Here is a 22,396-nt window from a genome sequence, read left to right as displayed (position 1 = left end):
TGAAGTCACCCTCCTATTAAAGCTAAATACTGTCGCTTCAGAAAGAAAAGTATGCAACAAGTAGAGCCACACTCCACAGGAGACTATTCCCAGAAAGAAAAAGAAAAAAAAAAATGAAAGGGGAGGGGAAAAAAAAAAAAAAAAACGACCACAATGTGTTCGCATTCTTTCACCATAAAACCACAAAGTGGAGTCTGTTCAGCAAGTGAGTCATAACAGCAGTGGTGTTATGCTTAGTCTCCCTGTGCAGGAAAATGTCAGGCAGACAGACACGGCACCACAACGACCAGCCTGGATCTCGCCCGGCCGCTGCAGCCAACGCTGCCTTCCAGTGCCGCCGTAAACATTGTAATTACCAGTTCAGCACACACAATCGACCCGGCTGAGCCGGATCGGGAGCGAGTGTGTGTGTGTGTGTGGGGGGGGGGGGTCTGCAGTGAAATGTTACCTTTAGGGTGGGCGGACAGCTGAGATGCTGTGTCAATTTGCAGTAAAAAGGAATGTAGCATTCTCACGATATTGTTATGACACTGGTTTGTACTTGAGCGTTACTCATGATGCTCTCTTGTTTCATACTCAACTTTTGGGTTTTTTCGTCCACCCCCCCCATGTGCACCTACAACCCACACCCCCCATGCGTCTTGTCGTTTAATCTATACCGAAAATCTACTTTCCTCCGGGTTGCGTTTCAAGCGCTCGACAAATCACATTAACGACTTCCTACCGTGATGTGAGGAGGGGCGTGCGCTACGCTCCTCGGCTAACCTACAAGTACAACTGTAGTTAAGCCTGCTGACAAGCCAATTAACTGCAACAACAAACACATCCAGACCGTGTTCCTGATTATCCAGCCCGGAGAAGGGAAGGAGCGCTCCACTAACACCTTTGCGTTTTTTCGCTGCCGCGGCTAAAAGGCTGACGAGCACACAGAGTGTCTCTGCACTATTTCGCTCACGGGGGATTTAAAGAAAATCTGTGAGCTTCCAGGAGGCGGTGGTGGTGGGGGGGGGGAGTAACATACAACCCCAACTATTTAGGGTGAAGACACTCAGCCACAAGTGGCAACACGATGATGAGGAAGATATTCTGAGAAAGACATTATAGGTTTCATCCAGTATTTATGTGCTTTTGAGGTACGGCGCTTCCTAAGGTGCGTGTAATGGCCAGAAATAAACGCCACACGATTATATAATCAGCCTGGGGCCTGTGCCCTAGTTGATGTGATGAATAACTGGGAAATGAACTCTGAGGAAATGAAGTCTCTGACAAACAGGATGATGTAATACAGTCATAGTTTAGGTTTTGCAAACAAACAAACAAACAAACAAAAGAGGGGCGTGTTAATGACGAGTAGTGACAGTGGATAATCATCGAAAAAAGAATCAAATATATGACAAACTTAAAAGGCTTTTCTATTTTAAATAACAGTATTCTAACCCAATATTTATAAATGGCATCACATTCCTTTTGTTGCACTATACATGGAGATGGTGAAATATGGGTCAGGCTTTGAGAATTTATGAAAATGATGACAACTTCTGCTTTAAACTTGTAAACCAGGTGTGTCAAACATAAGGCCCGCAGGCCAAAGCCGGCCTGACAGAGGCTGCTATCTGGCCCACGAACACACACACACACACAAGCGAATTGTTAAAAGTTGCAAAGAAAGCATTGAATTTTTAACACAGCTGTCTTAAGAGTCGCGGACATCAACGTAAAACTGAGACGTCTGTGGTGCTGCCGTGAAAACGAGCCATGCTGTCAGGGTGAGTTTGTGAATACAAGACTGCAAATTGCAACGCTTTCGATATTTTTGGTACGAATTGTTCAGATTTTGACAAAAATATAGACATTTTCATCAGATATATTCTGCAAGGTTTTTAATTAAGAGGTTATTATGGCACTATATCACCGGTCCGGCCCACTCGAGCCCCGGAAATAAAACGTGACAACCCTGTTCTAATCTATCACTGTTGCTAAATCTTCAATCGCTGCAGTGTGATAGCAATGAGTGATGTTAAGTTCATTTCTTTGAAACAGAAAAAAAAAATGCATGTGTGCTTTTGATCAGCATCACCTTTTAAAATTGACTTTATTACATATTAATGACTTATAATATGATTGCTCAATTTAAAAAAAAAAATGATAATCTGACATCAGTATTATAGGGCTGAGTTAGTACAGTGGTTGCATTTCAATCAAGGTTGCAGGTTCGATTCCCAAACTCTCTCCCTGTCTCCATGTCGTGTTCTGGAGCAAAACTCAATCAGGATTTTGAACGTTCAAGTCCCACAGCAGACAGGTCAACACCCTGAGCATGACCCTTGACTCTTCCAACATCTCCCTGCAGCCCTAGTGCGGCTAAATGCAGGGGAAAGGGGGGGGATTTCCCCAGGGTAATTAATAAAGTATGATTATACATCATAACAAGTCAACATCTATTATTGCACATTGCACTATTTTGCCTGTGTTCCATTTCTTCTTTTGCACTGCAAGAGGCGCAGCTCTTCCACTGTGATCTACAACGATAATAAACGCTATCCTCCACGATTCTATCACTTCAGTTCAAGTTTAGTTTATCCTTTTCATTCACTATTTACGAGCTGCAAGTGCAGGAAAGTGTAAAAAAAAAAACAACACACACACGTGAGGTAGTCAGTTATGTAATAAACAAGAAGAAAGTGCTCCAACGACACCTACAAATATATATATATATTAAAAAATGAAATAAAAAGATGTTAGTAAATGAAGGTTTAAACAAGCTGCAGTGTTTGTCTGGATGACAGAAGGAGGAGGGGGGGCAGGAGGAGGAGGAGGAGGTGGGGAGGGGGGGTTATAACAGACGGGTCGTTACAAGTTGTGAGGGAAAGTGTTTGTAAAAAGAAAAGAACAGGGGAAAAAGAGCACGTAATAACATTATTGGGGATAAAAGCGACGTGGGAACCCGACAGGGCCGTAAGCCTGGGCTAAGCTGCTATCAACTGATGTGGCTAACGTTAGCCTAGCCGCGCTCGGCTAGTTAAAAATGGCTGCTTTCCTTTAGTTTTAAATCTCTTACCAGACAGAATAGATTGGAATGGCAATCCTCCAAGCTGGCCCCGTTCGGTACAAAACAAGAACTCATCCTTCTTCACTGCAAGGTCCAACTCTCCATCGCGTCGCTTCCCAGGCGGAATAATAATAATAATTATTGGAAGAAGAAAAAAAAAAAAAAGAACAATCGCCGTTTTCTCAAGATGTTGCACGGGCTTTAAATCAGCGGCAGATATTTTTTGTGTAACATTTGGCTGGAGGAGAGTTAATTCAACAACCTTCCTCGGCTGAGAGAGAGAGAGAGAGAGAGAGAGGGAGAGAGAGAGAGAGAGAGAGGAGGAGAGAGAGAGAGAGAGAAAAAGAATAAAAAAGAGACGGCGTGGTCTTTTAGGTCGACATGTCAAAACCAGTGGAAGGAAGCAGGAAAATGTTGATAAAACAAAAAGAAAAGGAGAGCAAAATAAGCAACTCTCCCCCTCCCCCTTGAGCCCGAGAAATGGTCTCCGCTTTAAGAAAATAAAAAAATAAAAATAATAAAAAATAAAAAAAATAATAATAAAAAAAAGACGTCCTGTCTCACTCCTCCATCGCCAAAATCAGCCCAGAAACGGAACACATCCTGTGGGGACGTCTCGAAAAGGTGGCGCCGGCCTATATTTTAACGATTATTTCGATCATAATTGGAGCCTCGGTTCCTGTTGGTTTCCATTTGAATTCATGGATTCCTTTCTTTAATGGCGGCCACAGGGACAACTCTGCCTTCCACCGCCGATTGGCTCGTTCGTGGTCAGGGGCTGCGTCAAGCGCGCGGCACGCACGCGCGCATCCCCGCGGGCGGAAGTCGGCATTACCCTCACAATAAGAGCACGCGAACACCGCCCCCCCCCTCCCCCGCCTGTAATTCAAGGGTTCTTACTGTCATACCATTACACAGTTAGACGTGAATAGTGAATCAAAATACGTGAATAGAATAGAATAGAATAGAATAGAATAGAATAGAATTACTTTATTAATCTCTGGGTGAAATTCTTAAAATAAAAAAGGCACAATAACACAGGTATGACAAATAGCCAAATATGGCTATTTACAATGTCATATACAATATGACAAATAGCCAAAGCCACAAGAAATGTAAGAAAAAATGCTAAAATGAGTAGAATTTCTAAAAAGGAAAAAAAAAGATTGAAGGGGGTAAATTTGTTTATAAAACAGAAGTTGAATATGGCAATAATGTCCTACCTTTCTGTGATCATACTAGAGTTTACTGTGTTTTGGTTAGTTCAATGCTTTATATGCTTATATTAGTCTTTGCTAAACCTTGTACATATCAATATTTAAAACTACTTATCAAATATTTATCCTGTCTTATTTGATATTTAACTTTCTTTCTGTGTTTTCTGTGTGATGCAGTGCTTAAAGAAAATAATCTCTGGGAGTAATAAAGTATTTCTATTATATTCTAAAATCCTAAAATTGTCTGGAAAAATGTTGGAAAAGATGGATGAAACCAATAAAATCAGATAGAAAAAAAAAAGCTGAAAATATCATGAATTGTTCGCCGTCCTAAATTGTAATTGAAACTTCATGAATACAAAATAAGACACAGTTTCATGCATGTAGAAACATTCAACAGTACCGTATATACGAAACTTTCGGAGCTGTGTTAGCCTCCTTTCAAAGGTCAAACATGTTTTGCTGCTGCAGGTAAATTTGATTTGGTGGGAAATTAAAACAGAAAAATGGCCCTTTTGGATTCAAAAGGTTTTCAGACCGCTGATCCATACAAACATAAACACTTGTTCTGTCACAACAAGTAACGTTTCAATCTGATATTCATGCTGAAGGTGTTCTGTTTAACACAATAATGTCTGAAACGACAAGGCATAATTTTTCCAATTTCATTTCAGAGAAATGTCGCATTTACATGGCAACGATCCGAAAACGATGTCAACTTGCCCTGGTGTGCGCATGCAGCTACAGCGTTTCCGCCATCGACACAGGACGGAACCCCAAACGTTGCGTGAAAGATTTGCGTTTTCACTTGAAAAACGTCATTTGGTGGTGGCGAGTGGGATCTTCTTCCATCCTGCCTGCTGGGGCGGCAGGCTGAGGGCGGCCGACACCAACAGCCCCAACAAACTCATCCCGGAGGGTGTTTGGGTTAATCGACTCGCTTCTGCGCTCATCAACGGTCTTATTTAGAAAGGCGAGAGAGCGACTTCCTGTTGGGAGCCGCGCTGCCTTGACAGTGTCGTGGTCATGAGGGCTGTAATAACACAGGACTGATAGGTATTGCCGCTGGGCCAGCGCGAGCGGCGCTACTGAGCAACAGATTCTGTTACTAATGATCAAAACCTGGAAACTTGCTCTCTTACACAGTGCACCACCTAGTGCATGTCACGTTGCACTTGAAATGTGCCCCGAAGATGCACAATAAATCAGGCGTTTGTGCAGGAATGAAACGAAACGCATGCTTGTCTGGGACATTTGAGGAGAAACGAAGGCAGCAGCAATAGATATCTGTGGTCACAGCTGCATCTGTGTCAAAAGGATCGACTTCAAAATCTTGCTTTGAGAACATCTCAGATTTACTATAGAATATGAAAAAGAAATCCCAACCCCCGAGGTTCTAAGTGTTCCCTGAGTCAGAAGAAACGAGATGACGCAGCTCTTGGTTCCTACGTTTCTCACCAAAAACTGCTGACACACTCGCTTCTTTTAAATCAGGATTTAAAACATTACTTTTTGCTTTAACAATATATTTTCCTTTTTTTTGTACCTTTATCCTAATAAATCTTATGTTAAACTCTTTTTTAAAATCTATTTCCTTGTAAAGCACGTTGAATTGCCACGTGTCTGAATAGTGCTATGGAAAGAAATTTGCTCTGCTTAAATAAAAAGAGCAAACAGGGTTAAATGCACGGACAGTAAAGTAATAAGAGTTGTCAAAGCTCAAGTGTCAAATGTCTGAACAGGCAATCATTTCATATAAGTAAACCTGCAGGCCGAACCAATTTAAACATTGACTAAAGCTGCAACATGCTTCATTAATTTCTTTTCGTAATAAAGCATCAGACATTTACCCACACCTTTTCTTACACGCTTTTCATAACGCACAAATAGAAACCCTCCCCTGAACATGAACGACGACGCAGTCGTCACAACAGAAATGGCTCCGCGCCTCATCGGCGGTGACGATTTTTTTCAACCGCTTGCTTCGCCACTGGCGGCGAGCAGCCAACGGCTCAATCAGCACGTTGATCAAAGATACGTTATCGGGGCTGGACGGCGCTCGTCCCGGCGGGCTGAATCGGGCCTTCTACTCAATGTCTGTCTCCTTGATCATCACGCCACCTGACAGGAAGCCCTGATAAGAGTTCAGAGGGGAAATCTGACATGTGTTGCCGTTGCCAAAACACTCAAACGCATCCAGGTAATTTAAGAGGGGCCGACGTATGCGGCGCTGAAAGGAGAGCACGCGTGCATCACATTTGCCTAATTCGACTTTCTCTTTATTGAAAACAAGCGGGAATCTTTCCAAGATGTTTGTTTTTTTTGCATGGGGTTTTTTTTTTTTGGCTGCAGCCAGTTCGCCCTTTGATTCGAAGCAGACTCTGGCACCTCAGTTGACCTTTTTTTTTTGCTTTTTGCCAAATCGTTGCGAAACATTACTTAACTCCGTGCTTTAACGCTGATCTCACCCAACCAGCATCTGAGCCGGCGTCGTTGCCCAAAACCGAAAGACTCTCGATCACAGCCAAGATCTGCCCGAGACACAAAACAACACTCGTCCTCCGGCTTCCAGGCGGCGTCAAAGCTTGAGGCGAACTCGGTAAAGGAATTAACTCCAGCCGAATTCGCGTGAGACGTATGTGAATGATTTTACACTCCTAACATTTATACATTAATTCACACGGTTGGATAAAGAGTACGAAATGACGCCGTGGTTTAAATATTCTGGTTTAAATATGGTTTAAATATTCTGTTTTGTACAATAATTTCTTCCAGTTACTCAGGAATTGTAACTCACTTCAGCCAAAACAACTTTGTTTCCCTTTTCTTTTTTACCCCAAGGCCCAATCCCAGCCAGACTACTCCTCCTCCTGTTGCAAAGTGTGAGCGCTGCATGTTTTCGGGGGAATATTAATGACTGTTAGCTGGAGCTTGCTCCTCATTACAATACAATGTAAGCTGTCTTTAGTCATTATTACAGCGCGGGAATAAATGGCAGCCAGTTGACCAGTTGGCCCGGTTATTTTTTTATTTATTCCCGCTATCCTGTAATTCATTAACGAGTAATTACAATCCTTAAGTGCCGGCTTTTGTTTAGTCGTCCTTCCTGGTAATGTGGCTACTCTTGCCATCTAATCCCGCTCCTACAACAAGCCTCTGTGCCTCTACACTGCCATATTCATTAAGTCACTGCTGGCCTTGCAGTTTTTTTTGTTTTTTTTTCGTAAATAGGCTGTAAATATCTGATTATGTGCACATAAATCAGAGCATGTACAATGATCTGTAACAGCTGACTTCTTGTGTGCGCTGGACGTGCATGAGTGACATTTACGGTTCGCAATACTTACAGTGAGCGCCGGGAGAGCCGGCGCCATAAAAGTGGCGATGATAGCACATCCCCGGGCCACAAAAGCGGCAGGCTGGACCCCGGAGAGGCTGATGGAGTCGTGAAGGTGTCGTAGCCCGAGGAGAACATGGGAGGGATCGATTTGTTTCCACAAACTTACCCGGGGAAGGATATTTCATCGAGATAAAAAAAAAAAAAAAAGCAAACAAACTGGGAGGACACTTGCAGCTGAGGATGTTCTCCTCAGCGGTTTCTTCCGTCGCCAGCTTGCTGCGGTTGTTCATACATTTTAGCTCATAAACACCCTGCAGCCCTGGAGGCCTTCTGGAAATATCCCTGCCCGCGTTTGTGTCGGGTTTAAACCAAAATACTCCAGACTGCTCCACAGAAGCGTCTGTTCCCAGCGTGACATCTAAACACAAACAAAAACAAAAAAAAACTAAGCTGAAAACACCCCAGATCTACAGTATGTGATCGAGGATGGATATTTTAATCATACAGCCCTTTAAAGGAATTACCAACACAATATGCAACAAGCATGTTTTTGGGGGGGATTTTTTTGCTTGTATTGTCTCCAAGGCTGCACAAAATCAGCTTTGTGTCTTTCGTCTGAGCCTAAAGGACTGAGCAGCTTCTTAAACCTTAAATCTCCCCATAGGAATGCATGATAATCCACCAGCCAAAGCTTCACATGCTTTATCATCATTCCTTAATATATACTAAAAAAAAACGATACCATCTGTAGAACTAAAACAAAAAAAAAACAAACGACCTAATGGTGCCGTCGATGAGCACAGTTGTCATCACAGAGTAACTAATGCGGGGAGCAGATTGCCATCAGATCTGCTGATGGTTTCCTCTTCACTTATCTCCAAGCTCTCACTGTCATCGAAGTCCCACAGAGACATGCTGTCTTATACATTCGGTCCCAAGTAGCACTCAAGAATATTTGGAGGGGGGGGGGGGGGGGGGGTGGGAGATGGCTCCAAGTTGGCCGACTGGTCCTTTGACATTTGATTTCACATGCTCTGTGGTCCCTGCCAGTGTACTGGGGGAGCATTTGTCACTGTTGTGTGACTAAATCCTACATGGCAAAGTGAATAAAAAAAAAAATATATATCTCAAGATATATCAAGAAGGAGAGCATGCACTGAATTTAATGAGCTGGGGTCAGAAGGAGAGGGGGGGGGGGGGGGGGGGGGGGGGCGGCAAACAACGATGCAGATCCTGGATGGAGAACTAGGCTTGATGCGTGTTAAAGGAGTGTGAGACAAGGCTGCTGACACATCGCCGCAGTCCTGTGACACAAATTTGTAAAAGCTTCCTGCAAATCAATGAAACTGACCACCCAGACTGAAAAGCTTTTCTTTTTTTTTTTCTTCTTCCTCTCCTCTTTCTTCTTCCCTTCCAGGCCCACAGAGCCGAGGCATCCCCGCAGTAAAGAGCGTGACTCCCGAGGCCCAGAGTTCAACAGTATAACTTGTGTTTACAGAGGCTAAGTGGTAATATCGCACTCTGCAGAGAAGGAACGGCGATGAAGAGGGTCAACAACCGTGCCATGTACAAATAAAGTAGCCCTCCTCCCAGCCGACAGGTCTCTCTCTCTCTCGCTCTCTCTCTCTCTCTCTCCCTCTCTCTCTCTCTCAGCTTGTTTTTAGGAAAGCTCACCTGCAAAGAAGAAGAAGGAGCGTGAAGCACTTTAGAAAAGATCATAAAAACAAGCACTTATTCCATTCATTTGCTCAAGTTATGACATTTGGCACTGGCGGCAAGCGTATTAAAACAGGGAAAGAAAATATCTCGAGAGCCAAGGTTGTGCTCGAATTACAATAATATAATGCTTTAAGAGTCCCGGCGGTTACTGTACCTGCTTCATATTCTCAAGATGGCAATCTAACAGAGAGGAGGAGAGAGAGAGAGAGAGAGAAAGAGAGAGAGTGAGAGAGAGAGTGAGAGAGAGAGTCAAGGCCAGCGCATGTTTTGTGAGCTTATAAAGTCGACGCTGCATCTTAGTTGATCTGACAAAGACGTCTCGCTTTAAAAGGTGAAGACGAGCAGGTAAATCCCTGCAAATAAACACAGGAGTGAGCTGTCTGTCTGCGTGTGTGTGTGTGTGTGTGTGTGTGTGTGTGTGTGTGTGTGTGTGTGTGTGTGTGTGTGTGTGTGTGTGTGTGTGTGTGTGTGTGTGTGTGTATGCAGAACTGCAACATAAAACAGGACATACAGTAAACCAGACAATGAAAATTAAACATGCACAGTTTTTTTTTAGCTCTTGTTTCAGTATGATTCCCTGTTGATGCTGTTTCATGCATGATTGGTATTCTTAACTTTAAAAAAGTCTATAATTCCATTAAAGTTACACTTTACACAAGCGTTAATATGATGAAAGTATTCACTAAAACTTACACAGTGAAAACTGCGTTCCGGATTTTTTTCCCCCCTCAGAATTCTGACTTGTAACTCAACAATCGGCTTTACGGTGAGATTGTGGTCATTTTCCCCCATAATTGTTTTGGTTTTTTGTGAAAATCTAAACATTTGCTCTGGCGCAACTACAAAGAAAAACTTTCCAGTTTAGATCTAAAGGTTATCACGGCACTATTTTACTGTCCCAGCCGACTCAAGATGACTTTAGGCGGAATGTGGCTCTGAAATAAAATGTGTTGACACCATTGGTGTAGAGAGAAAGAAAAGGACTACCAGGAGTCTCTACGATGAAGAAGTGTAACTAGAAAATGGTTGGAGGTATCCAGAGACCAGCCCTGATTGCGAAAGCTTTATCAAGTAGAAAAGTTGAGATTTATAGAGTAGAGACTGTGTTTTTAGCCCCTCTAACTGAAACGGAGCGTCCAATAGGCCAGCACTGACAGGGGTGTTTTTATGGGATAATAATGGACTAACAGCGCTTTAATAATTCATTTGAGGAGAAAAGAAATGTTTGAGAAGAGTATTCTGTACTTAGGTATATATCCAGGAGCTGTATTTGAGTAAAAAATATTCCCTCCTCCAGTGTGGACGCGAATACTTCAGCTTCTTAAACTAACAATTTGCGTTCCAATGGGGCACGTTTACCATTAAAGCGTGAAAATATTCTTAAACTAATGGCCCGGGCCATTCGGGCCACCTTTGTTCAAAAGTTCAAATAAATAATGTATTTGCTGAAGCCCCGACAGGAACCTTTGTAGTTACAGGAAGATCTGGACGGGATTGAAGGTATGCGTGAAGCTGTATTCATCCCTTCCTAATGATCTATGCAGAATAACCCAGGCACCCTTTTCAATGGCTTTGAAGTGGAACATCCCATCAAGGAAGTCCTTGTGGAAACCTTATTATAAATTAATGGCTGCTGTGAAATCTCTCAGCGAGGTGACTGTCGGAGGCCTGCAGGTCCAGTCGGTGTTGCTGGGATTTGATTTTCCGCCGGCTATATGACACGTAAAGATTTATGGGGCAGGTTCTCAGTGGAGAAAACGTTTAAATAGAGGTTTGTAGAAATGTCAGTATGCATTTTCTAATAATAATCTAGACTAACTGTGATAATGGGAATAATCAAAACCTGCAGAGGAAACTGTGTCATGGATGATTACCTTTACACTTCTTGTTTTTGAAGAGAAATTAACACAAGAGTTATACAAACTCCATGCAAAAGGTAAAGAATGGTGTGTTAGGTAGAATATTTCTGCCTCTTGACAATAAATGTGTTACTATTGGAAAGCCTGGTAAGTGAAGATGGAATCTTTTACCCTCCACGTTACGACTTATTTTTTCCAACTTTAGCAGGTTTGTGCAGCACAAAAAAAAAAGAAAAAGAAAAAGAGATGACACGGCTCAAAGTCGGCTGAATCTTAAACTCTAGGCGCCTCCCTGAATACAGACGGAAGCGCAGAATTGCCAAAAGCGATAGTTTTTCATATGACAAAGTGGGAGCAGCCCTCCTGTCATTAGCTTGAGAGGCCTGCAGAGTGCTGAGGATGCAGAGCGGCTGGCTCCGTGCCTCTGCAGCCTCCATCTGAGCAGCCCAGTCAGACAGTGTGTGTGTGGAGAGAGAGAGAGAGGGGGGGGTCACGCATAGTTGGTTGTGAACCACAAGTGCTCCAGCCCCCCCCAAAAAAAGAAAAGCCTCATGCCCTGCAAGCGCTTGCAGGTCAACAAGGCTTAATGACACGAAAAACAAAAACGCTTTGTGAAGCGTCTCCACGAGGGATGGATAAACTTTCTTTGTCAGGTGACGCCTGCTCAAACCCCGCCGCGCGCCACCGCTTTGTACCGGGACCGGCGCGCCGCCACCCGGCGGCCCTTCAGGACGGCGTCAAGCATCGCTATTCAGACGCCGTTGGGCAGAGGGCGGCTCTATTGTCGAGTCACGTCCGGAGTTAAACAGTGTGAAGCTGATTTTGTCGGCCCTGTTGTGGCAACAGTACTTTGCTTCCCGATCCCGGGTGAGGTCTGGCCGCGGTGAACGCCACGTCTCTCTGCCTTTGTTGCGGCGTCGACGAGTCGGGAGGCTTTCTGCAGGGCTGCAAGCCTTTAAAAAAGATGAAGTTGTGCACCCCCCCCCCCCCCCCCCCCGGCAAATGATCTGACACACTTTTCACCGCTGCAGTCTCGTCACAAGCCTGTCGTTATTTCTCGGTTGCGTTGCTCTCTCCATCTTCCCTCCCTCGTGCAGGTGAAACACACACGTTGCAAGCAGATGGAGGAAAAGGTGTCAGTGCGGAAGATTTTTTATTTTTTTTTTCCTCCTTCCTAGGCAGCCTTCCACCCTCCACAACCAGCATGGGATTAATAAATTCAATATGAATTGAAAGCTAATGAAATGTACCCCCCCCCCCCCCCCCCCCACCCCCACCCCTGCTGACTGGGACGACGGCCGAGCGCAGAGCCCCTTGAGATCAGGCGGGCAGGGAGAGCGGGGAGAATGAGATCATTGTCACAATTACGCCACTAAAAGCAGCAGTCAGCAAAAAGCCATAAAACTTGGGCCGCCGTCAGGAGGCTGACCTGGGTGACTGGCGAGCAACATGCCCGGCATTCCTCTGTGACACGGCGCTTTGTCACTTCACTTCACGGTGACACTGAGGGACGGGGCCACAGCCAGAGGAGGAGCCAATTCACGCACAATCGTTGAGGTTTGTGATGAGAAAAGAAGTCTAAACTTGAAAGTGCAGTGCAATCCTGAGTCCTCGCTCTTGGATTATAGAAGCTCGAGACATAATAAGGACACAGGAAACGCACGTTTGCCGACATGGCAGTTTCCCCATCGTCCACATGGACCGCTGCAATTAGATCAGAGACAGAGGGAAGGGTTGAGTGCGGGGGTGGTGGGGTGGGGGCGGTCGAGACAGAGAATGAGATGTTAAGAGTTCGACTCAAGGGCAGGCCGAGTGGCACGCCGCACGCCGTCTGAAGTGGCGTCGATGCAGCCGAGGCTCCCGAACACGAGCCGCGGCCCCTAATGGTTTAATCGGAGGCCGTGTGTGTGTGTGTGTGTGTGTGTGTGTGTGTGTGTGTGTGTGTGTGTGTGTGTGTGTGTGTGTGTGTGTGTGTGTGTGTGTGTGTGTGTGTGTGTGTGTGTGTGTGTGTGTGTGTGTGTGTGTGTGACAGAAGCCCTCCTGTCCCCGTCAGCTGATTGATATAGAGGCCTGTTTACCGCCCGATGGGCCTCAAGTCCCTATGATGGGATGTGATTGCCCCCCATCAGCGCCGCCACACATCAGCCCCCAGTTTCCGAACCTCCCCCTCGGCTCCCTGCTTTCAGCTCATTACATTAGTTGATCGCGGTTTAAAAAAAAAAAAAAAAAAAAAATGCAGCACTTGCAGAAATGTGTGAATTAAAGTGGTGCGGTGATTGATGAACATCACCAGACTCTTATTTCAAACAAACAACAGATGTGAGACACAAAGAACCTGTTTGGAGTCACTTAGCGCAGCAGGTCCGAGTCTCAATTCAATTTCCAGCTCATAAATGTCAAGGCCTGGGCGTCACCGTGACAACAAAGTCAAGACACCTTATATAAGTGGACAGAGAGGGACGAATGAGTCAGGTCAAATGTGAGACAGGATCCTGTTTACAAGCGGCAGTTATAAGAATTTAAGCTGCAAATTTTACGCCGGTTTAACTTCATTCTAACGACGACAAATCTATTCCTGAAAACTTTAAGAGAGTTAAAGCAGACAGCTGGCAAAACAGATGACTTCCTTCGGAACGGTTTGAAACCTTTAGAAGTCATTTATTTTCAGAAACGTCAATTAAAGTGGATATTCTGAGCTGAATTGGAGAAAAACTGGGGAGAAGAAGAAAAAAAATCCTGAAATTTCACGTTCTTACACTCCAGCACTTGTGGAATTTAACTTTTCAGTTTCCCAAAACAATTTTGTCATTTTGAGTCTGTCCATGCAAGCAAATCTGTTCCTTTGAGGTAGAAGTCACAAAGCAGTGTACAACAGGGCAAACAGAGAGACATTTGCATACTCGTAGCCAGTCGTTAACGAAACAAGGAGAACATGCGGACCTCAGACACTCCAGAGATAATCCATCTATATTTAATGTTTCAGTACCTGCTACACAGGCAGAGATGGATCATATCGATACTCTCAACCATGACATTTGGTTTCTCTACCTCAGGGTTACAGCGCTGCAGCCAAGGCAACCAGACAGACAGTCACACACACTCTTGTCAGATATTTAGAGGCGCTAAAGGAAACCAAAGCAGCCTGGAGAAAATCCACAAATATGCAAACTGTGCATAGAGAGACTCCCACGACCGACTTGGCCTCAGACCTCAAATCCTGTCAAGCTCACCACTTTTCACATTTTAACTCCCGAGGCCAACATCACTTTTCTATTTTTAACTATATCATTGTGAGGAAAATGAAATCCTACTTATCGATGCTTCTTATAACCCGCCCAGCCAACAAGTGGCCTGTTAAAAGAGATTTACTTCACCTGTCGGTGTTATTGTAGATCAGTGCATGTTTAATAAGACGTTTTACATCAATTCGAGACAGACGTTGGAATCCATTAGGTTTCTGAATGACTGATTCTCAAAAAGCCAGAAATAAGTCGAGCTTTGATTTCGATCCCTCTCGCAGAAGACCAAGACGCATGTAAACACGCGTGCGGTGATACAAACCGAAACGCAGAAGTCGGGATCCTGCACAGAAGCGCTCGTCAATATTTTATGGGAGGCTGGTCAATATTCATGAGCAGGGTTTATTTGAACATACTAGTTACCGGTCAATAAGTTTACCAAGTGCAGCATCCAAGGTCTCTGCAAACAACCCCCCCCCTCCCACCATGACAGAGAATACTGATGGATACAGCATCTCCTGTGCTCGTGTGATCAATACATGGAATGCACACTAAATCTGCTCGGAATGTAAAGCACAGCATTATAATGACAATGTAATGTACATTTCTATCAACGCACACAATAACACGGCTCGCGTGTCGCTTACTTGCTCATTGCAAGCCAAGCTGGTCGCTGGATACAGGTTATAAGCTGCCTATTAGAAATCCATCTGTGCTGCCAGCAGACTGCATTGTCGAGTGTGTGTTTGCGTGTGTGTGTGTGTGTGCCTGTGTGTGTGCATGGACGCACACGTGCGCACCAATGTAAATGCAAATGTGTGTACACATATGTGTGTTTGGAGTCATTACTCACGGCGCAATATGCCATAAATACTCTCAACACAGCGCGCTGCCATTGCAACGTGAACACTTGCTCAACACTCATGCATTATGCATGTTTGCATCTGCGCCTTACATCCACTGCGCGGAGTGTCTTGTTCTGAGGGGGCAATATGGTCGGCCTAATGTGTGTGATCAGCTTGCACCATTTCCTGAGTGCATTCTCGAGTGGAATTCACAAGACGCAAAGCTCGGAATCTCAGCCGCGGCGTCGCGCTTTATTTTAAACCGCAACACCGAGTATCTGGAGGGGAAACCCCAAAAAAGCTGGATGATTTCAATCTGTTTGATAGAAATCCGACGCATTGATCGAGGGAACTTTTTTTTTTTGAAGAAGTCGAGGATAATAATTACACTATATTTACAGCTGCATTGATTTGTTTAGTTTTTTTCTAAAACTTCCGTCGTCCCGTTTTAGATGCGCTGGCATTTGACACGAGAAACGTGTATCTTCTACACGCAGGCCTGTTTTTTGGTTTTTTTTTAGATTTTTTTCTCTTCCTGCTATAAGCTGCACATAAACCAACTGAGCGCCAGCGCTTAAGTGATACGATTCAGGGTCAAATGCACTTTAATATAGTCAGGGAATGTTTTGGATGAAGGTATTTTGGTTTGCAAATCAGATCTGCCCTCACATGTTCGGCTGCTTTCACGGTACCACTTACAAAGCCCGGGACGGGTGCAGCTGGCTGAGTTCACTTCATTATCATCGCCGCCGCCGCCCGATCCCAGAGCTGCTCCGTCACGTCGACAAGTTTCCTCCCCGCAACAGGTGGAGCAGACTACAGCGGGTGACGGATGACGAGACTTTGCTTGTAATCTCTCCATATTGATTAGAGATAAACATCTGGCAGGTACGATCGGCCACAGAAGGACTTTTTTTTTTTTAAACATTTTTTTTTTATTGCAGCGTGGACAGACGCCACTCACTCCTTTTCTCTCGGTGATTCACGTCAGTGTGTCACCCGATGAGTCCAGAGTGGATGACGCACGGATACACTGGGTGGGAGGCGACGTCTGTGCAACGCCGTGACCTTTTCACCTGGACAACAACCGAAACTCCCCTCGCTGCCTTTTTGTGCAATAGAAGCCCCACGAATTCAAAGTCTGATGAAATTTGGACACAATTTATGATCATCGATGTCACATGAAGGCTGCAAGGAAATATAAATTCATGAAATGAGAAAACTTAACAACTTTATGGTTTCGTCAAAAGCAATAAACGCACCGCTGACAATAAAGTAAATTGCACGACAACGTTTTCAAGTGAAAACAGAAAGAAAAAAAACGTTGTCGCTCAGAGCCACTGGAAGAACAGCTGTTTTTGAAAATGCTCCATGTCGACGACAAAAGTGCTGCAGAAGAGATTAAAATACAATTAATATTCTTCTCCTCACTTGCCTTTGTACACGCCGGTCCCTCAGCCGTTCAAATTAACAGTGAGGAGGAATCGGGAGGAACTACGGAAGCCCGGGAGGGAATCGGAGTGCTGAAAGGCCATTCAAAAATAAAGCAAAAATCAATAAAACCTTGGCAAATAAAAAAGAGTAATTTTTCAAGATAAAAATACTCAACATGAGAAAATAACAAACATGAATTGAAAATGATAATTAACAAAATGCATTTTTAAATCGGTTACGTCCCATTAGTCGACGATTGCTTCTGTATTATAACGGTAAGATCCACACAGATCACAAATGTATAAGAGGGACAAATGCAGAGGAACATAATCGGATGTATGAATAAGTGAAAGCGTAATAAAAAAGGAAAATGAAATGTAATAACTGCAGCCAATCATTTTCTTGCGGGTACCTTATTAATTTATTGCATTTATTACAGTCAAAATGGTCCAAATTGTTGCATTGGAGGGTTTTATTGTGGGTCGCTGCGAGGTTTTATTGGCAAGCTGGTCGACACAGCGCTGACATGACACCCAGGGCTTTTCCAAACATCACCGCCGGTTTTCATTCCTCACACACAGAGCCTCCCATTGTGTCTAATAGCTTTAGCCTCAAGAAACAGGTACTGGCACTCTGTGAGCCGACTGACGCTTGATAAGATCAGATGTGGCCGGATAGTGACGGGGAATGACTCCACGGGCTTCTCCGGGGGTTTTCTTCTATTTCTGTGTACAAACGTACTTCGAGGGCCTCGAAGTAATACAAACCCGCTTGATTCGGCGTGAAATCAACAGTAATCCCCCGCGTTTTGATTTTATTCTGATTTAACGCTTTTCAGACACGTTGAGCCAGATATACGTGTTCTGTGTATTTCTGTGTGTATGTATGTAGTATAGGAAAATACAGATTCACTTATCTAAATAGATATATTTATGTAAATATATTAATGTGAATAGATGTTTTTATTTTATTTTTGCAAACATCTCTATTTTGTGTATATATATATATATATATATATATATATAGTGTGCAACATGTCTGAAATGTTTCAAGAAAAATAATAATAATAAATGCTGATAAATAATTAACTTCGCACATGGAAACACAAGTTCAGCAAAAACACTTTTTTACATTTAATTTATGACTGTGCTGCACGGCTTGCTGATAAAACAGTCACACATGTTGACAATTCAAATCTAAAAGTTTTTTTTTCATTTATTTTTGATTTGTCACACAAAAATGGAAGTATTTTATACATTTTCAATTGTTTGAGTCATTTTAATTTCAGCTTATATCACAAAAATTACAACAGTCTTAAAATATTACATGAAATCAGATTTTTTCTCTTCTGTGTTTTAAACAGAGTTTTAATGATTAAAGCATAAAACTTATTGATCAAATGTTATAAATAGACAAATGTCTGATTAGATAGTTTATTTTTTCGGACACTTCCAAAAGTTGAAAATCACATGAAAATCAGACGCACTGCACTTTAATGCAAATCACTGTTCTCATAATTTATTCATTCGGTGCAATAATAACATAATATATAAAATCAATACTTACATTAGCATGTCAGAATGTAAATTATTGTCACAAATGTCTTGTTTATATTGTTCATGTTGTTTTTAATACTTATTATTGTTTGTATTCTTATTTCGGTCGACCTTCTGCTGCAAAGATGCAAAATCCTCTTATTGTGTGATTAAAAAAAAACCATAATCTTATCTTAAATATTTCACTATTTGGAGGAATTTAACCTCCTGACCTCTGACCTCCAGATTTTGTAACACACATACTCGAGTACATTTTAGCAACTTAAGTTATAAGAAACAAAAACAGGGAAAGATTTAAAGCGAAAGTATTTCTAATTAAAATCCCCTTGTACGAAATCTACAACCCTTTAAGCGAAAATGATGCAAACTACATAATAATTTCACTGCATCTATTATTCCAAGTCAGTTTGTCAGAAGATAAAGAAAATTCTAACTAAATTATTATTGGCAACTACTTCGACTGCGGTGGGGGGGGTTCTGTGTGAAGTTTGCAGGTTCTCCATGTACATGTGTGGGTTCTCCTGACTACAGCCTCGTCCCACAGTCTGAAAACATGTGTTTGAGGTTAATTGGTGTCTCTGAATCGCCTGTGAGGACGTGACGGTGTGGAAAATGAACCTGTGAGTGGAAACATTACAGCTGTTACACATCAGCATGTCGACACCGCTGAAAGCATCGCCGTGTCTACGGGGAAACTCAGAACTGCTAATTTAGAACAACGCTGGTGTGAGTGCTGCTTATCCAAGTGTTCAAAATGTCGAATAAAAAAAAAAAAAAAAGAATATTTGAACATGTATGTTTCTACGACCGAGTGAAATCTTGTGTTGTTGAGTTTCAACAAATCTAAACAGTTTGACTGATCATTCACAAAAGGCACAATATTTCCACATTTCCATCATGTTGTGATGGTGTTTTTGTGTACGAGCTCCCATTTTCACCAGAATCCCATCCAATTTGACTGGTAGATTTTTCACAGTTTTGTTTTGGTTTTTTTAGATTCTTTCGGAAGCGGCTCGCGAATCATTAATAAAAGTCATAGCGCACTATTGCCAAAGGCTCTGCATGTTTTCATGTGCTTTTTGTGTACATTCGCCCAATTTCACCCAAACGTCATCCACTTTGGCAGTTTGTGTGTTTGTTTTTTGTATTTTCTTTTTTCTTGCCAAATCGTTAGCATAAAGTGATAGCACACTATTCACAAAACTTCCACACATTTTGAGGCGCTTTTTCACCCGAAAATGTGGCAAATTAATCAAATTAAATGGCAGATCTTTGAATTTACAGAATTTAGCTCATTTTTAAAAAAAAACACCCACACACACACAGCATGTTGCTCTCTTATAGTTTCCTGCAGGGCTAAATTAACTAAAATAAACAACTTCCTGTGTCTGCAGGTTAAATAATGCAACATTGTGAGTGTGGATTATCTCAGGATGAGCTCTGAATCTCCTGGAGCTCGTCTCGTCGCCGAGGACGCCGAAATGCCATGGCGGCACGTGGCGGAGGCGCCCCTGCGCTGAGCGAACAGGTAAATGAGCACACGCTGAGCGGCTCGCCGAGAATAGAGCCGCTGATGAGCGTACGAGTTCAAACTGCGAAATGCTATAATTAGACCGGGGGACTATTAATGAGCGTTTAGCCGCGTAACTACCGCTGGAATCTCGGGCAAGGGGACGAGGAGAGTCCGCGGCGGCCTGCGGACGACTCCGTTCACACCTCAGCTCGTTTTGTCTCGGCGCGTTTGATTAGCGCCGCGTTAACCGACTTGTCGGCTCAGGTATCTTCCCGCGCAGACGGCTTCTCCTCCCCTTGTTTCTTATTCCTGTCAAACACGCTCTCCTTGTCTTCTTTGTGCGTCTATCTCCCTCTTTCCATTCCCTCGACAACCCCCCCCCCCCCCCCCCTCGCCGTCTCCATCACACTGCTCAGAGGACAGCAGTTGAATGTCAGTTGAGGGAGTGTGTTTAGAAGCTTTTTCTACTGAAGGAAATACATATTTAATGTTAAATCCGCACTCGTGTGTCTCTTTCAACCTCTGTCGCCGTTCAGCCGGACCGGCTCTTTACTCCTCCGGGGAGGATGGGCCCCCCCCTCTCCAGTCCTTTCTCTCCATCACTCCTCCACACTGAGACAAAGAGAATAGTAGCTGCTCGCCTGTTTTACAACTAAGGGTTTAGCAACAGTCAGCCTCACATACGTCCGGGCTAAATTAGATTTGCGGCCTTTATTTATTTATTTATTTATTTGCCTTTCAACAACTGATTAGTCTCCCATGGCCCCGGAGTTTCATGCTAGACTTAGCATTTCAATTCAGCGCACATCTCGCTCTATCCTGGAGCCAAATAAGTGTCTGTCTCCAGTGGGAGTTTCAGCCTACAAGAGCGCAACCACTTCTGCGAGTGGTGGAGGGGTGCGTGAGGCAGGAAGCGAGGGAGGGGAGGGGAGAGGAGGGGGAGGGGGAGGGGGATGGGGAGGGATGGAAAACGACGACGGGAGAGCGCCGCTGAGGGGAAAACGATATCTTCTGGCGACGCGATCGCGGCGGACGGACCGGACGAGGCAGCCGGAGGAGCCGAGCGACGCTCCGGCAACATCTCGGGCCCAGAAGCGGCGGCGTCACACCGGGCTGGGGGAAGGAGGTGGTGGGGGGGGGGGGGGCTGTTTGTGAGAGGCAAACACCTTACCAGTACATCTTAATGACAGGTGACAAATGAGCCTCAAGTTCGGCCGGGTTATTCCCCCGTTCATAAATCAAGGCAAACTGCAGACAGGAGTGTATGTAAGAAGATTGGTTTACTCACTGCTCCAGAACAAACCTAAATGACACCAATGAAGCAAGCAATCCGAATCACAGATATAGGCAGGGAAGGGGTGGCGGGTGGCGGGTGGGGGTGGGGGGGCGTAAAACTCCCCCTGTAAGCACTCTGTCACACCAACAGTAGCTCACCTTTTATAACCCACCAGGCCAGGCTGGAGTCAAGCAAACTACACGAGCACTTAAGCGCCATTGCAGCAAACGTTCGGAGCGTCTATTTAAACTTTTTTTAAAGGGGATCTGCACCTGCGAACCTGCGGTGGGGGGGGGGGTTGAGCATGGCTCAGGAGGCTCATGGCTCATGATCCCCCCCCCACCCTCCGAGTCACGCAGGAATTCACCCCCTTTTCTTATCTCCGTGTTCGTCGCTGTACAAGCATCCAGGGTTGTGGTTATGAACATCTGGAGCGCGTGGCTCTTTAACACGGCGAGACTAAACAACCTAAAGAAGGAGGAGGGCAACAGAGAGCGAGAGAGAGAAGAAAAAAGAAAAAGAAAACCCCTCTTGTGATTTAAGGGCTTTTCGTTTGGCCATCTATCCTCCCGGAGTCCCATTTTTACTCCTCTCTTGTCCTCTTACTCCGGGCTGTGCGGCGCGAGACGGATGCTTTTTGCCGGACTTTTCATTTGCCAGTGAGCTTGGCACAGGAATAATTACCTGTCTCTATGATCAATTACCTGATTACTCACCGGAGACGCACAAGATGTCTGAGGAACGGCGGCGCGAGGGGCCCTGTGCTGCGGCTGCTGCACCACGTGAACACACACCACAATAGGCACACGGAGACAAAAAAATTATAATTTAAACGTGGATATTAAGCATGCATCCGCAATCTATATAGACTCCCCTTCCTCCTCCTCGCGCTCTCCCTTGTAAGAGCATCACACACACACACACACACACACACACACAATCCAAGGATCACACATTCTCTTTATGTTCTCCAGGCGGCTCAGCGGCTGACAGAGTCAAGGACACACTGACTGGTGGGCCATTGAAAACACAAGAAAGTCATTAAGAAAGATTGTGACACGCATCGCGGCGAGAAAGCGCCCCTGTGCGGGTCGAAATAATCCCGCTAAACTGCCTTGTTATGATGAGGGATGTTCACCCGGGGGCAATGCACGCGGGGCGGAAGAAGACGCTGTAAAAGGGAATCGCCAGGACGCAGTATTGTGATATTCAGATATTGTCCCCGTGGTCCGAATAAACACTTGAGTCAGATTATCATCGTGTTGTGCGAGGCCCCGGCGGTACCGCTCGTCATGTACAGCCTGACCTCTAAATAACACTTGCATACGAGCTCGGCAGCCTCCTGAGCT

General features: G+C 44.3%; 1 protein-coding gene across 1 annotated transcript in view; it reads right to left on the bottom strand.

Annotated features, from left to right (window-relative positions):
• The window catches only part of med13a (mediator complex subunit 13a), an 86,672-nt gene extending 83,050 nt beyond the window's left edge, over positions 1–3,622 (bottom strand). Inside the window, exon 1 of the mRNA XM_080508853.1 lies at positions 3,059–3,622. Coding sequence (XP_080364979.1) covers positions 3,059–3,124 — 66 coding nt within the window. The 5' untranslated portion in view covers positions 3,125–3,622. The remainder of the gene's footprint in view (positions 1–3,058) is intronic.
• Between the last annotated feature and the right edge of the window lie 18,774 nt (positions 3,623–22,396).

Source organism: Blennius ocellaris (assembly GCF_963422515.1).
Source record: "Blennius ocellaris genome assembly, chromosome: 14".
NCBI classification, from domain to species: domain Eukaryota; kingdom Metazoa; phylum Chordata; class Actinopteri; order Blenniiformes; family Blenniidae; genus Blennius; species Blennius ocellaris.
This window is presented reverse-complemented; position numbering and strand designations above follow the sequence as displayed.